General features: G+C 48.8%; 6 protein-coding genes across 6 annotated transcripts; 3 read left to right on the forward strand and 3 right to left on the reverse strand.

Moving 5' to 3' along the window:
- Window positions 1-1874: 1874 nt before the first annotated feature.
- On the forward strand, window positions 1875-3902 carry V1513DRAFT_426275 (uncharacterized protein; the record flags this gene model as incomplete). Its single annotated transcript, XM_066896160.1, has 1 exon — window positions 1875-3902. One exon carries the CDS (start codon window positions 1875-1877, stop codon window positions 3900-3902), a length of 2028 nt encoding a protein of 675 aa, XP_066752553.1.
- A 1301-nt stretch (window positions 3903-5203) lies between these two features.
- On the forward strand, window positions 5204-6743 carry V1513DRAFT_448113 (uncharacterized protein). Its single transcript, XM_066898487.1, has 2 exons — window positions 5204-5852; window positions 5904-6743. Exons 1-2 carry the CDS (start codon window positions 5289-5291, stop codon window positions 6372-6374), a joined length of 1035 nt encoding a protein of 344 aa, XP_066752554.1. The 5' UTR covers window positions 5204-5288; the 3' UTR covers window positions 6375-6743.
- V1513DRAFT_465393 (putative methyltransferase-domain-containing protein) lies at window positions 5930-7773 on the reverse strand. Its single transcript, XM_066900034.1, has 4 exons — window positions 7486-7773; window positions 7338-7430; window positions 6715-7278; window positions 5930-6663 (listed from the first exon to the last, which is right to left on the reverse strand). The coding sequence occupies exons 1-4, from the start codon at window positions 7657-7659 to the stop codon at window positions 6409-6411; spliced, it is 1086 nt and encodes a 361-aa protein (XP_066752555.1). The 5' UTR covers window positions 7660-7773; the 3' UTR covers window positions 5930-6408.
- A 61-nt stretch (window positions 7774-7834) lies between these two features.
- Window positions 7835-9210, forward strand: V1513DRAFT_426278 (uncharacterized protein; the record flags this gene model as incomplete). The annotated part of the gene is made up of 3 exons (XM_066896161.1): window positions 7835-8151; window positions 8208-8456; window positions 8514-9210. 3 exons carry the CDS (start codon window positions 7835-7837, stop codon window positions 9208-9210), a joined length of 1263 nt encoding a protein of 420 aa, XP_066752556.1.
- Window positions 9211-9429: 219 nt separating this feature from the next.
- V1513DRAFT_448123 (uncharacterized protein) lies at window positions 9430-11877 on the reverse strand. Its single transcript, XM_066898488.1, has 3 exons — window positions 10573-11877; window positions 10349-10516; window positions 9430-10300 (listed from the first exon to the last, which is right to left on the reverse strand). The coding sequence occupies exons 1-3, from the start codon at window positions 11445-11447 to the stop codon at window positions 9892-9894; spliced, it is 1452 nt and encodes a 483-aa protein (XP_066752557.1). The 5' UTR covers window positions 11448-11877; the 3' UTR covers window positions 9430-9891.
- Window positions 11878-12055: 178 nt separating this feature from the next.
- V1513DRAFT_448125 (Glyoxalase/Bleomycin resistance protein/Dihydroxybiphenyl dioxygenase) lies at window positions 12056-14020 on the reverse strand. Its single transcript, XM_066898489.1, has 4 exons — window positions 13218-14020; window positions 12830-13164; window positions 12356-12776; window positions 12056-12303 (listed from the first exon to the last, which is right to left on the reverse strand). Exons 1-4 carry the CDS (start codon window positions 13566-13568, stop codon window positions 12166-12168), a joined length of 1245 nt encoding a protein of 414 aa, XP_066752558.1. The 5' UTR covers window positions 13569-14020; the 3' UTR covers window positions 12056-12165.
- Between the last annotated feature and the right edge of the window lie 268 nt (window positions 14021-14288).

The raw sequence follows: 14288 nt of genomic DNA on the forward strand, positions 1-14288 counted from the left end.
TGACACTGACGAGGAGAGTTAGTGGGATGGCGGGATGGGCACTGTACATTGAAGTGTTTGCGCTGGTGGACAACCGCAGAAGTGGAACTGGCCGATTCGCTACGATTTATTTGCATGCCGAGTGCCAACTGTAGAATGTGCTGATAGTATTACACGAAAGCGGAGTAAGACGGAGACAGGTCGGTGAAGGGGAAGGTCCGTAAGTTTATCCAGGGGTTGGACCAGCCGGAGCGGTGCGCGGAAAGCACGCGATTGTGTCTGGCCATGCACCGAGAACTAAGGTCCGACCCTTGCCCTGGACTCTCCCACCGGACCACTGTAGTGGGTCAATAGACGCGCGCGTGTCGGGATGAAGATGAATTTTATGATCGGAATAGGACGGTACATATACTACAATCGAGATAATATAAAAAGTTTGGATGAAATGGGAAATGGGATGGCGGGAGGCTTAGCGACCCGCGGGTGCTGAAGGAACGCGAATCGTGGACGACCGGATGCGCACATTGGGGCGATCAGACTTTGGTTACGGCGACAATGACGGGGACAATGGCAGACGCGAAGCTGGGCAGTCGGAATACTATTGCATATGAGAAGCGTATAATTTAAACAACAGGATGAATAGTACGAGAGAGTTGATTGTCTGGGTTGCTAATGGCAGAAGAATTTACTAGCTAGCAAGTTTGAATGGGCGACAATGTACTGTACTCATCAAATTTGCCAATTGGGTGGGTCTGCTCTGAAAAGTTATCACAACCAATATATATAGAGACGTATATAAACTTGTAGAGTCTGCTACGTAATTAGCTGGGAGCGACGCATCTTTGCTGTCACTGCTAGCCTGTAGTTTGCACTGCCTTTAGCATCGATCCGACGGCTAAATGAACAATAGTTGGGTTAGGGCTATATCGTCTATACGCAAAGCGCACTCATTAGTATATAGAGTATAGTATAGCATAATACCAGAGTAAGTAATAGAGAAGCAGAGAGTAAGTAACAGGATCGGAATGAACTGGGCAAATTGGACGACAAATTTAGTCGTTTGTCCGGGGCTTGACACGGGCTAATGACGACGCCTGCTTGCCTTGGTTGTTTACTCCCATCAGCCTCTGTACAAAACTTGCCCCCCCGCCCAGCCCTCGCTTGTTATTCATTTTCTCTCCCCTTCACCATCCTCCAGCTCGAACTTCACTCATACTGCTACACTCTCTACTATCAGCACATCAGCTATCAACTTATCATGCTGTCCTGCGCCGGGCGCGCTTAACTCGCTTCCCTTACGCCCACCCGATCTCTCCCGCTACCCGACGCTACCTACACTGAGTACCTCATTGCCCCCTAACTTGTCTTGGAGGACTTCTCATCGCCCTCGCTGTCTATATCTCGAGCACCGACTACACAAGGTACTTCCTATTTTTTTCTGGCTTGATTTTTCCTTATTTTCTTGGTTCCTGCCGTGTGCGTGTGTTTTGTGCTTTACTGGCTGTTTGTTTGTGGTCTGATACTGTTCGCACTCGTGCTCATAGCCACACTCTGCTGGCCACCAACGCCCCGTCGCGTCGCTCGTGCTCAGCTCAATATTGTCGATAACCTCCCCTGCTGGTTGCGGCCGCCTACACTACAATTCGACTTCAACTATGACTGTCGTTCGCAGTGAAAATGGAAGTTGAGGGAGTTTGGCACTTGTGGCGCTTGTTCGCGTGTGTGGCTGACTCGGCACTGTGCGTGGCGTTGCCAGGGCGTTCCCCGCACATGATTATTCCCACCGCTCGGCCACAAAGAACAATCCCTTGTCTTCTTGTTCACTTCCTGCAACTCATGATGGTCTGTGTTTACGACCTCGCTGACTCTTCATCATCACAGATCTGCTGTTCACGATGACGTCGCTCGATCACCAGCCACATCCGCTCTCTTTCGCAACCGCCCGCGCGTCCGCTGACTTTTCCTCCTTCTCCTCGCCCCTCGCTTCACGTGCCCGTCCGACCTCCGAGATCATCTTCAACCAGTCATCGCCGCCTTCTTCTTTCGCTAATTCCATCCCCGTCAGAAGGCACCCGCGCGTCGATATGAATACACACAGTATCGTCGGTACGGGTGGATGCTACATGCGGGCGGACGAGACCGCGAAGGACGAGAATCCCGAGCACATGACCCTACTGGCAGAGCAGTGGCTCTCTGAACTCGAGAACTACGAAGGTACCCTCGAGGCTCTCACTTCCTCCTCCGCGTCGTCCACTTCCTCGTCAGCGTCGACGGCCTCTTCAGCATCCTCTACCAGCGACCCTGGGGTAACGTTCAAATCGGAGTTAAATGCCATCGAGACCTGGTTCTCGTGTGTGCTCTCCGAGCCAGAACGCACAGCCGCACTCTACGCTCTGCTGCAGCACACTACCCAGGTACAGATCCGGTTCTTCATCTCGGTTCTGCGGCAAATGGAAGTGAAGCGTCTCGATCCAGCCATGGCCCGCGTGCTCGATTCCGAGTCCCGGGTGGCGGGCGGCGTCAAGCGGTCACAGCAACAGCCGACGCAAGAGACCAAGCGTGCGAGCGTGACCGGTCTTTCGCGATATGAAGACGAATGTGATCAGGAGGCTGTCCTCGAAGAGCATATATCCTCCGGGGAGGCGCGTGCGATCTCACCTATCGGGTCCGAAAAGTCCGCCGGCCGTCCAGCATCCGTTGACGTCGGCTCGTCGTCGAGCGCCGGAAGCTCGAACAGCTCGAGCACGGCAACGCCAACGCATGCGTCGACAAAATTCCAATTTGCGGCGTCCACCGCCTCGCCGCCTCTTGCTGGAAATTTGGCCGGTATGATGAACACTCCGATTTCGAACTTTACGTCCGGCTTGATTTCTACACCGGCCAGTGTGTCTGCCGATGCACAGGCAACGCTTGCCAACGCGGAAATTATTGCTAATACGACGGCTATGAAGCTCGCGGCTTTGTCGACCGTCAACAACCGCATCCTGCTAGACTCAGACGTACGAAAATTCAGACGGAGGAATCTGTTGGAGCAGGCTAATGCGTTGTCTGGATCACCTGCTGCATTAACACCGGTCTCTTCGTCGCCATTGAACGCGCTGATATATAATGAAGCTGGTCAGGTTGTCCCGGTGCCATTGCAATTCACTCCAAACTACAAGCCGTCGTCGGTCACGCAGCATCCGTTCATGAGCCCTTCGCCTGCGACTTCATCATCTCCGTTTGCGTCTGGTTCGAGAGGCCGGCGGTGGCAATCTCAGCAGCCCGCTCGGTTGGACTCCTCCGCACAAACCGTGCCGTCACTATTCTCCAGCCCGGCGTCTTTCCAACAGCATACCCCTTGCAAGTCACAATCCCCTTCGCTCCAACTCTCAAACCTAGGGGTTGGTTTCGGAGTTAGCTCCTCTCCGTTCTCGGACTGGTACAACATGTCTTCGTCACCAATGACTGCCGCCGTCGCTTCGCATGTGACGACAGTTCATACCCAGTCCACACAGCAAGCAGGATTTTCCCAGCGCGGCCGGCCGTCGCCACCACCGTCGCCATCAACGATAAGCACGACAAGTAGCTCTTCGTCATCTAAGTCGACATCCAAGAAACCCTCCACGGCAGCCTCACGCGCGGGCTCAACCTATCAATCGAAAGACTTGCCCTCTCAACTCCCTGATGACTCGCTGCTGCACGACATTCCTACTTGGCTTCGCAGTCTGCGGCTGCACAAGTATACCGACAACCTCAAAGACCTAATATGGGAAGATCTTGTCCAAATGTCGGAGGAACAGCTGGTTGATCGCGGCGTGTCAGCCCTCGGAGCGAGAAGGAAAATGCTTAAAGTTTTCGAGGTCGTGCGTGAGGCCAAGTTACCGCCAAATCAAACCCAAGAAGACAACCAACTTTTGGCTGGATCCGAAAAAAAGGACTAATATAAAATTTTATATATCTATACATCGCGTGTGTGAATACATCTCGTTTGTGCGTTGGTGGTTGCTTTTCGGGTGTCAGATTGAGAACTGGGTCTTATTTATTCATTGTCAGCGATTTATATATATCATTGTTTTAAGCGTTTGGAATGGTTTCATTGATTTACATCAGATTTGTGAATTTGTTTGATTGAGGGCGAGGGAATAATATGGGATTGTGTATATAGGTCGTGATATCAATATTCAATTATATATAGTTAATCGAGATCTTAATTTGGTCTGCGTTTCTTTACGAGCGGGGGCTGTTAGATCTGAAGACACGTCAATCAAGGCCACGTTATACATAAAAGCGGGCCAGACACTTACAATATTTCCCTTATTACTCTTGAACACTGCCAGTGCACACTTCCCCGTGAAATGACGAACTGTACATCATTTGGAAATTTTGTATTATCCCAGCAACAAAAAACAGTAAGATTTTAAATCATCGAGAAACTTCGTATTATCACATCAGCATCCAGCAAGACGCTAATTCATTTCCTATGACTGTAACTCGATATCGAAGATAATTTTGGCTAAAGATTCATTAACAGGATAACAGGATGCATTCGCCTCGCCCATCAATCGCCTAGTAGTGAGACTTAACAGTTCTTTCGTGCCATTAAAGAAAAAAAACGCAGCCGCCGCAATATCGATTGTCGTGCATTGAGTCAAGTGACTGACAACTCTGTCATCCTGGATCGCACGGAAGGACCAATATCTCACTCGCTGGACTTACGGGTGAATACAATCTAGTCTAGAGAGCTAGGGGGACGAGTTGGAAGCTAGCATTTGCTACGAGGTTTGGCCAGTGTGGGTAACTCGTAATACCAGCTGAGCTGACAAACACGGAAGTGTTGAGCCTCTAAATATGTCAAGTGCGATCAGGATGCTCGGCTCACGCTTCGAATTGGATCAAGGCTTCCAGTTTATTACAGCATCGGTACTTTGACATGTTGAGCCGAACTGAAGGACGAATTCCGAACATGCATCTACACTTCAATAGCCTTGGATATCATCTCGCTACTACGTCCTAAATACCCATATTGACAAATAACAATGATATTTGGAGGGGCCCAAACCTCGTCATCGAAAATAAGGCTGCATTGTATCCATTATGCTGAGAACTGCCTTAGAACACAATATAATATATTAATTCGGAAAATTATTGTAACTGTACAGTGAAAACTGCGTCTTCAAATAAAATCGCTCTTATATAACTTAACTGGTTTCGATATGCTTTGTCGCGTTCGAGGTCCAATAAGGTCGCGGGTTAGGGCCTGCCGGAAGACCTCTCTCAATCGAGGAGCCTCAATCTACACTCGGAATCTTAATCATATATACAAAAATATGTCACTAAACCAGCTTGGCAGCTACCTCGCCTGGCTAGTAGTTCCCCGTGCAGCCTCGGCCGCGCTACAACAGGGATACTACCAAGTCTTCTACCCAGCCGCGAACACCGCCCCACGGCCGGAAACTCCGACCTACAGACGGGATCAGCGGATTTCGTACATAGTCGTCATTGTCGGGTATCTTATCTACACGACGTCCACCACCGTCACGGGCGTTGTGGCGCAGGGGAACTTCTATTCGTTATTGAGCCTCCCGATCGATGTCGACGAGAAGAGTGTTCGCAGAAAGTTCAGGGCCCTCAGCGTTCATTCGCACCCAGATAAAGGCACCGGTAACGAGGAAGTCTTTATCGCGCTGAAGCTCGCGTCCGAGACGTTATCTTCGCCATTACGAAGATTCGCGTACGACAGGTTCGGTATGCCGGCGTTGTCGTGGCCGGAGGGGAAGTCAGAGTTGGAGTGCGTAATGCGCGGGATACAATCTTCCATTCCACAGTATGTCGTTAGTTTTGTGGTAATGGTCGTGCTATCGCTGTTTCGACAAAGCGCGTTTGGCAGTTATGTGAGTACCTTAGCATGTTTATTTAGAGTTAGCTAATACGGTGATGTGCAGTGGAGATTTTACGCGTACTTTGCGGAGTTTCTGATTGAATTGCATCTCATCACGCGCACTGGCATACAAGAATATTTGGCAACTTATTCACCGTACCCATTCACCATCCGCGAACTAATTGTCCTTTCCCGATCGCTATTAATCACGCTATCTATTGCCGCCGCACAATTGGGTCCGGTCTTATTCCCAGCTTCGCTCCAGCCTTCTACCAAGCTCGTCCGCGAGCAACAAGACGTAATGAAAGCTATGATTTCAAAACTCACAAAGGTAACCGACGCGATCAACACTGAAGTCACCTCCACATTCATAACACAGACCCAGCCGTTTGTAATGCCATCGCAGACGAAATTGGGAAATCAGGTTGGCGAAACATATTTCAAGCAGAAGTTGCAGCAGTATCTGGTTGACCTGAAGTTACGGAGTAGACCTGAAGTTCGGGACGCGATTAAACGCGCTGTGCAGGCACAGTAGACGGAGATTGACTCGAAATTGGGGATCCAGAGACTTAGTCGGACGTGCGCGATCGATGCAGAAAGTAAATCCGGATACTCGGATTTGCGGTGTAGAAAAAAAATTTGGGCTCGCGCAGCGCTGGGATCCAGGTGCATCCGATCTTACTCCTGTCCAGAAATTTTTCGAATGCGGTGATAGTCTCGTCGCTCCGGATGGTAGCGCTGATGATGACTTGAGCGTGAGGATTTTCTGTCATAAGAATATCTAGGGACTTGACTAAAAGCTCGCATATTTCGGTGTCAAATGTCTATTATTTTTAGCTTCGGGCATATTACAACAGCAGAGAATATTAACTTACAATATCGGCACCTAAAATGAGATCAACAGATTCGGTATACTTGTAATCGGCCTCCCGACTTTCACGCTCAAGTAGATGCCCACTATCGTCACCACTGCTATTTCCCCACTTGTATACGCGAGTTTCGACGACATTGCCTAACTCGTTGTCCTCAATATTCCGACGTAGTCTTAACACAATGTCTTCGAATCCGTCCGTCCCAAAGACTTTGGCAGCACCTAGCTTGCCACAAAGCAAACTCACAAACCCCGTCCCGGCACCAACTTCTAAAATCCTCTTTCCAACAACGTCGACCTCTGAGTGCTCGGTTTGTTTTTGAGAGAGAATATACTCGCCCAACGCGAGCGCGGCTTCCCAGGTTCTATATCCTGTAGTGCCGAACCCAGAAATCACGTTCCTATTCTCTTGGATCGTTATATATTTGTCGTCCCAATTGGCTTCTTTGCCAAATAAGTATGTTACCTCGCCGAATTGCGGAGTAGTCGGTGCTTTGAAATAAATCTGGCTTTTGGTATTAGCCATGGCGAAGAGCATGTAGCTTATTATGTCATCGCTTATATCAACCTGTACTAGCACTGTTGAGACTAAATGTTTGATAAAATTAAGATGCAGATTGGACGTACTTGTAGGTGTTCTAACAGTAGGACTAATCTCTTGACAACGCCTCCGATGTAATCGATCGGAGGTCGTTTGAACCGATTATCCGATTCGCATAGCTACTGATCTCAGTACACATCTCTCGACAATTTTTTTATGAATTTTTGGCAGTACCTCAATGTAAAGCTCATGCTGGACTTCCAGATCAGATACGATTTCGTATTTTTCGCGCTCCGTAGTAGCTATGGATGCTACGGATGGCAGGGCGAACTGGAATAATTTGGCACCGACTTGTTGTAGGAATTGGCGACGGATAAAAGATATCGTTTCTTCTTTGAGAGACCGCATTGTAAAATATCGGATCCAGTTTGTGTTTGGTTAGTACGACATTTCGTCACGTTTTCGCAGTAAGTTATCGTGAGAGTTTCAGGGGCACCCAAACTCCACCCAAATGCTTTCTCACGAACATTGAAAGGAATTCCGACACCTCACAGGCAGAAAACTAGTCAACACACGGCCAACCATGAGACTGAAGTTAACGATAGTCTCGCCCACCTCACCAGACCCTCTCCGCATAATCTACCCTCTCCCACCAACGTTCCTTTCCTCCTCACCAACAATCCTCGATTTAGTCAACACCATCCACGAAATCTTTCCCAGTTTTTTCCATGACATTCGTGAACTCGAGAGCTACGAGGACCGACAACAATATTCGGACAATCATCAATATGCGCAGGAATTGTTCCGGCCCGTGGAGTATGCTTGCGAAACGGCAGACGGTTGGAATTTTTGTTTGTGGCACTTAGTCGCGGATTCACTGCGCGACGAAGATCACATCGTGTACGTATTGTCTTCGCACAGACATGTCCAAAAAGACTAACGGGCAATTACCGCAGTATTCGAAAACTCGAGGACGAGAATATGCTTGCTTGTCCGAGAGTATCCAGTCTAGAGAAGTTGACGTATCCTGGCCCAGTCGCAGACGTATTGAGGCTGATGAACGGCAATAAAGCAAGTGTTACTGCCAGACAAAAACGGACTCGAGACGAAGACGATCACGGGGATGAATTGCCTACCGCTGCGTCTGGCGAGAGTGGCGCAAAACGGCAGAAAGTTGAGCCAGATAGCAACAGCGCATTACCTCTGTCCGTATTTTCTGTACACCTAGATGCAAGTGTTTAAGCTCTAACATATTCACGCAGTAGTGCGACTGCCACAACCGAGGATGCCACTATATTGCAATCGCCACCATTTCAAGGATCAGGAGCCACGAAAAGCAGAAACGCACGGCGTCGGAGGGCGAAGGCTGAGCGAAAGCGGCTAGAGCAGGAGACGCTAGAGAAAGCTAGGTCTGAGCTACTTGCCCGTGCTGAAAACTTAGTTGTCGTTGCTGACGAGTCGACGACGAAGCAGAAGGAATTGGATACCGTAAACGAGAAAGATAAAACTACGGATAGCGAAGATGCGGATGAATTGGGAGAAAGCAGTGTAACTCCCCGACCAAGTATTATGGACAAGATTGGGTCGCAGATTCAACATGCTCTTTCGACATTATCACAGGTCGTCAAAGTAGCCACGCCCCAGCCAAAGAAAGGAGATACTCGTCTTCAACCAGTCATGGTTGAAGATGAAGCTGAGAAAGATTTGAAAGACGAGGTACAAGTCGCGGTGCATACAGTGGAACAGACTGACGAATCGGCTCTTGGCAGGACCTCAAATGACAAGCCAATCACACCAGCTACAGTGATTAAACGAAGAAAGCCTGTCGTCGTAATCGCAGAAGCTGTTGACTGTGAAAATCCCTCCAACCGCCAACTCGAGATTCCACCGTTTCCGTTTCAGCAGGTCAATCTAGACGAGTACTGGAACCCAAAGTATGGCCAGGCGCAAGTCGTTTGAAGTTTACGAAAGTGGAAGTCATGAGAATCCAGTGAACGATAGTAAGAAACGAACCGCGAGTAAAGGCAACAGGTGAAAGAAATGGAGCGGCGACTGGGAGCGTTAGCTCGCAGAACTGGAAAGAACGAAACTTGGGAATTCGATAACTGGCGTAAGGAGATAACAACGCACTGAAGTAGATTTTTTTGGATGGTTTGTCCTCAAATAAAACATCGAAGGTCTGCACGAATGATATCCTGACAATATATTTGGCCGTTGATGGTATATTCGGTTAAAATCAGTCCAAAACACAATGCCCTAAGACCATTATGTCATACTACAGCAGTATCAACGACTAAAGAAAGCATCGATTTATTGACTTATTACCACACATTTTCTCATATTATATCATATCAACGCTAAGTCAACTTCGAAATATCGATAAACAGGACAGGTGATAAACGAACATAAAATACACTAATCCAAATGACGTGTCCAAAGTGACGATGAGACACGCGCAAAATTTCCAAAAAAAAGGCAACACCAGTGATTCGGAAAGCGGCAGGCAACTTCAAAAGAGCGCAATAAATCGTTCCTAAAGTAGTCTCTGTATCCCACTCCATAAGTTCGAATCTTCATATTTACCAAAAAGCTTACTATCAACGAAATATGCAACTCAAAACGTTTCGTCGATCAATTGCGTTACCTTCTCGAGCCCCGGTCAATGGATCCTCTACCAACATAAGGCGGCCGTTCAATAGACACGCTGCGGCGCGCCGCAGCGGCGACAGTGGTACTATCGAGCGAAAACGAGCGCGTGCTGCTCGACGAGCTTCGTCTCCGTTGCCGTCGGGCTTCAGACGGGTCGACATCACCTTTCCCGGCTGATTTAGCAAGGAGCGATAGAACGTCGGTTAATGAGATCACTCCGATCAATTTTCCGCCCAGGCCGCGCGAGGCGGAAAACTGGGTTGGTGGGGAGACGGGCAAGAGAGATGGAGACGCGGAAGACTGTTGCTGCTGCGAAGCCGGCGCTGGGGTATGCGTGCCGGATGACGGGGTTGATGGTGGTGAAAACGGCTGGTGATTTGGTGGCTGGACAATCCACATTCTAAGCTGCATTAGTATATCGATGTAGATTTTCTCTTTGTGTGCATACCTGTGAGACTTCGTGGCGACAAGCTTGGCAATGGTGTGAGCTAAAGTTGAATTCGGGGTGACATGAAAAACAGGATACGAGTCCTTTCCATTCTCCAGCCCGCGGTCAGTCAAAATGACAGTTAAAAACTGCAAGCATGTAGAGTGAAGCAGATGAGCAGAAGTCGATCTATCAAAGTCAATATCCGCATAAATAAAAATGCCACGAAAATGGTAGGGGCTTACTTTGTAAGGTGCTTTACATCAACAATGGAGATATTTCCTAGTAAATTGCCGTCGGCATCGACAACTGCTAATGATGAAACGGACTCATGATGCATTATCTCCAACGCCTCAATAACGAGTTTATCGCCTGCAATTGAAATCACAGAACTCGAGCCAATCCCCAGCTCGTGCAACGACATCTGGAATAGCGGCTCCAAGCTTGGGAATCTTCTTGCGTTATCCCACAAGTACGTAACAAGTCGTCGCTGACTCAACAGGCCTTTGACCTCGCGTTCAGCATCGTCAGTGACTAATAACCTGTGAACACCGCGACCAAAATACTCCACCGCTGTCAACACAGTTTCGGACTCCTGCAATGTGAGGAAGGGATCCTTGGGACTCAACCCCATCACGAATGACACGGGCACATCGAATCCCGCACGCGCTTTACGCACCATTTCCTCCAACTCGTCCGGGACAACACTTCCGCCTTGCGGTTTTAAATGGCCCATGATCAAAAGCAACAATGCCGAAATATCCGAATAATCAAAACTCTCAGCCTGAGTAACGTCGACCCCCGGCGTGATCAAAACGGGCAACGAGGTAAAGTTGTGCTGGATAAGTTTCCCGTACGCGGCTTCGACGGCGATATCTCCCGTGATCGAGACAAGTTTATCGTTCTGCGTCAGACTGCCGAGTTTTACGGTCTGCCAGTCCTCGGCTGCCGGAGGTTTACCCGCAGCATCTGGCTTGACAGGCGGAGGAGTCGCGAGTAAGTCTGCGATCGATGATGACCGCGCACGGCCTCGAGTCATGTTCGGTGACGATGGCGAACGCGGTGGAATCAAGCTTGCACCTGCCGAGGGTGTGACTGTCGGCTGTGACGGTTTCTCCATGGTGAATGCGATGGAGATTTACAAGCGTAGGAGTGGTGCAAAGGAAGTTTGCCAACGATCTCGTAGAAAAGCTGGGGAGTGTAATGCCGGTTATGGTCTAGCGGTCGATTGGCGGAATCTGATCTCTGTTGTTGGCTATCACAGTCGAGGATAGTGGAGAGCTCTCAATTGTAGATAGGAATTGGTGACGATCACGACGGTGACCTGAACGGCACGCTGATGCAGAGAACGACCAGTGTGTAATTGGTCACAGAAGTAGATGGGTATACGCTATTTCGCAAAGTATCAGCTAAGTGATAAGCCGGATATATAGAAAAGAAGCAATTACTGTCCGTAAAGTCCACTTATACCTGACTGTTGCTTTCAAGCGATGTGGCTGGTGCCATGCAGCGGGGGCGCGGCTGTGGCCTGTCTTTAGCGGTGCGCAGTCCCATGACGCCATTTTCGATATCGCGATACCCAATCCCGACTCTTTCCGCGAGCCGACAACAAGGACGAAGATAGCTTGTCACATTCGTCTTAAGTTCTCAATGATCTTACTCTGATGCATTTGCATAATACTTTCGACGTAAGTTCTGTCAATGTTGTCTACGAATTCAAGAAGTACCCAATAGAAATCACTCAATATTAAGAAGAAAAAAATTATTTACAGTACAATTGGTATTATATATAAAGGCACTGACAAACGCTGAATCTTTCAATTTTCGGCCACCAAGAACTAAGCCAAATTGCCGCGTTTCAACTGCTCACGCTCAACAGCTTCGAACAAAGCCTTGAAATTTCCACCGCCGAAACCCTCGGATCCTTCGCGCTGGATAATCTCATAGAACGATGTCGGCCGATTAGAAACGTGCTCCTATTTCTCTGTTAGCTCTCTGTCATCTACATCTCAATAAAAACGTGCACACCTTGACGAACAATTGCAAGAGATAGCCATCCCTGTCGTAATCAACAAGGATGCGCAAATCCTCAATTTTGCTTAGATCTTCCTTAATTCTAGGTGCATCGCTACTAGTCAGGCGCTCGCGGAGATCGGTGTAGTACTCCTTTGGGACATCAATGAACTCGACGCCACGCCTCTTCATTTCCTCAACGCACTTGATGATATCAGGAGTGCGGAGCGCAATATGCTGCACTCCCGGTCCGTTGTTGTATCGGAGATACTCTTCAATCTGGGACAAACGTTTTCCTTTGGCCGGTTCGTTGATTGGCATCTTGATACAATTATTGGGATTTGCCATCACCGTCGACTTGAGTGCCGAAAACTCCGTCTGGACATTGTAATCGTCCTCCGACACGAACTGGTGGAATCCGAATGCTTTTCGATAGCTGCATGGGAAAGATTAACTAACGTCACTAACATCGCGAGATGCTATACTTACAAGTTACAAACATTTTCCATCTGACCCGCATACTGGTTGCCGACAACGTGATCAATTTCCATCAATGGTACGGAGTCATAAACCATGTTGATCGGGTCGTTGTAATCAACGGGAACATATCCAGGTAGATACGCACCGAGATACTTGTCCTTTTTTATGAAGGTGTGGGTAACGTGGCCGAAAGCGGTGACGGTTGCTATCACCGCGCTGCCGTAATTGTCCTCGAACATGGTTGGCTTCAATATGGCGTGTGCGCCGTGATTAACAGCCCAGGCAAACACTTCTCCGACGTCTTCACAAACAAAGGCGACGTCCATGACCGAATCTCCGTGTGTCTGTCACCTCATCAGCTTCTGCGACTGATCCTGTAACCGTTTCATAAACTTACAGCGATATGGTTCACGACTCTCTCAGCCTCCTCACGATCCGCCTCCGACATCATAATCGCCTTATTATCAATCGGTGCAATTGGCGCTACAAAGGCAAGCACACAGTTTCCGTTCTTGACAACGTTGGCACGCACACCCCGGTTCGCGTTCTTGTTCATCTCGCGGCGGGCAATGGGACGGAATCCCATGCGCGAAGTGTGGTACTCGGCCATGTACTTGCTGTTGGCGCAGGCGAAGGTAATGCTGTGGAAGCGGAGAATCTTCTCAGCCAGATGCTCTGGCATTTTCTCCGCAATCTGCGGTTGCTGTTCCATGGTTTTCTGGGGAACCCCGGATTTGATGGACGACATTGCTCAGATTGAATCGAAAAATCAAGGACGGCACGGATATGAACACAACGCAAACTAGAATTTGCAAGAGTAGCACTAACGATACAAAATTAGATGCCAAATATTTAAATATGGATTAATTATATAGTTGGGCGATAAGAAAAAGTGGAGGCAGCGGGGAACGGGCGGCCCTTAAACTTATACCTATGGCTCTGAACGGATTGTTTACGCTGATCCTACGCGGGCCGGGCACGAACTGGGCAGGGACGTGCCGTGACTGATCACACATCAGCTGCTCGAGGAGGCGCCAATGGCCCGGTTGGTGATGATTCCAGCGTCCACGTCAACGTTTAAACATTTATGGAATTGATGTGACACTTCACATGTGACAGCTCAGAGAAATCTGACCCAGTCGAGAATGTGCCTGGGGCAGGGAAGCAGTATGGGATTCAAACGCGCGCAAATGGTCCAGCACGAGGAGAGCAGGTGCGATCTGGAGGTTTGGTTGCTGTGCCAACCGTGTCTCTTTGGATTCTTGAGTGGCACAGATCAGGTGACAGTTGTGGGCTTGTGGCACACGTTTCCGCCATGCCTGGTGAAAGTCAATCCACCACCAAAAATATTCTTCTGGAACCATATCTTTCAACGCGTCATATTTTGTCAACAACATACAGAATGCCTTATGCAGTTACTCGGCTATTCGTATTTACTACGGTATGACAGTAGTACGCTGCGGACATG

This window comes from Lipomyces chichibuensis, assembly GCF_038497645.1.
Source record: "Lipomyces chichibuensis strain CBS 12929 unplaced genomic scaffold V1513scaffold_25, whole genome shotgun sequence".
NCBI lineage: Eukaryota > Fungi > Ascomycota > Lipomycetes > Lipomycetales > Lipomycetaceae > Lipomyces > Lipomyces chichibuensis.

Excerpts from the sequence above, each read along its gene's own strand:
- V1513DRAFT_448113 (XM_066898487.1), top strand. The coding sequence starts at position 5,289 with ATGTCACTAAACCAGCTTGGCAGCTACCTCGCCTGGCTAGTAGTTCCC. Across the intron at positions 5,853-5,903 it reads AAAGCGCGTTTGGCAGTTAT|TGGAGATTTTACGCGTACTT; the intron begins GTGAGTACCTTA and ends GGTGATGTGCAG.
- V1513DRAFT_465393 (XM_066900034.1), bottom strand. The coding sequence starts at position 7,659 with ATGCGGTCTCTCAAAGAAGAAACGATATCTTTTATCCGTCGCCAATTC. Across the intron at positions 7,279-7,337 it reads TACTGTTAGAACACCTACAA|GTTGATATAAGCGATGACAT; the intron begins GTACGTCCAATC and ends GTGCTAGTACAG. Across the intron at positions 6,664-6,714 it reads TCATTTTAGGTGCCGATATT|ACATTTGACACCGAAATATG; the intron begins GTAAGTTAATAT and ends TAAAAATAATAG.
- V1513DRAFT_448123 (XM_066898488.1), bottom strand. The coding sequence starts at position 11,447 with ATGGAGAAACCGTCACAGCCGACAGTCACACCCTCGGCAGGTGCAAGC. Across the intron at positions 10,517-10,572 it reads GATGTAAAGCACCTTACAAA|ATCGACTTCTGCTCATCTGC; the intron begins GTAAGCCCCTAC and ends TGACTTTGATAG. Across the intron at positions 10,301-10,348 it reads GTCGCCACGAAGTCTCACAG|AATGTGGATTGTCCAGCCAC; the intron begins GTATGCACACAA and ends AATGCAGCTTAG.
- V1513DRAFT_448125 (XM_066898489.1), bottom strand. The coding sequence starts at position 13,568 with ATGTCGTCCATCAAATCCGGGGTTCCCCAGAAAACCATGGAACAGCAA. Across the intron at positions 12,777-12,829 it reads ATGGAAAATGTTTGTAACTT|CTATCGAAAAGCATTCGGAT; the intron begins GTAAGTATAGCA and ends TTTCCCATGCAG. Across the intron at positions 12,304-12,355 it reads TCTTGCAATTGTTCGTCAAG|GAGCACGTTTCTAATCGGCC; the intron begins GTGTGCACGTTT and ends ACAGAGAAATAG.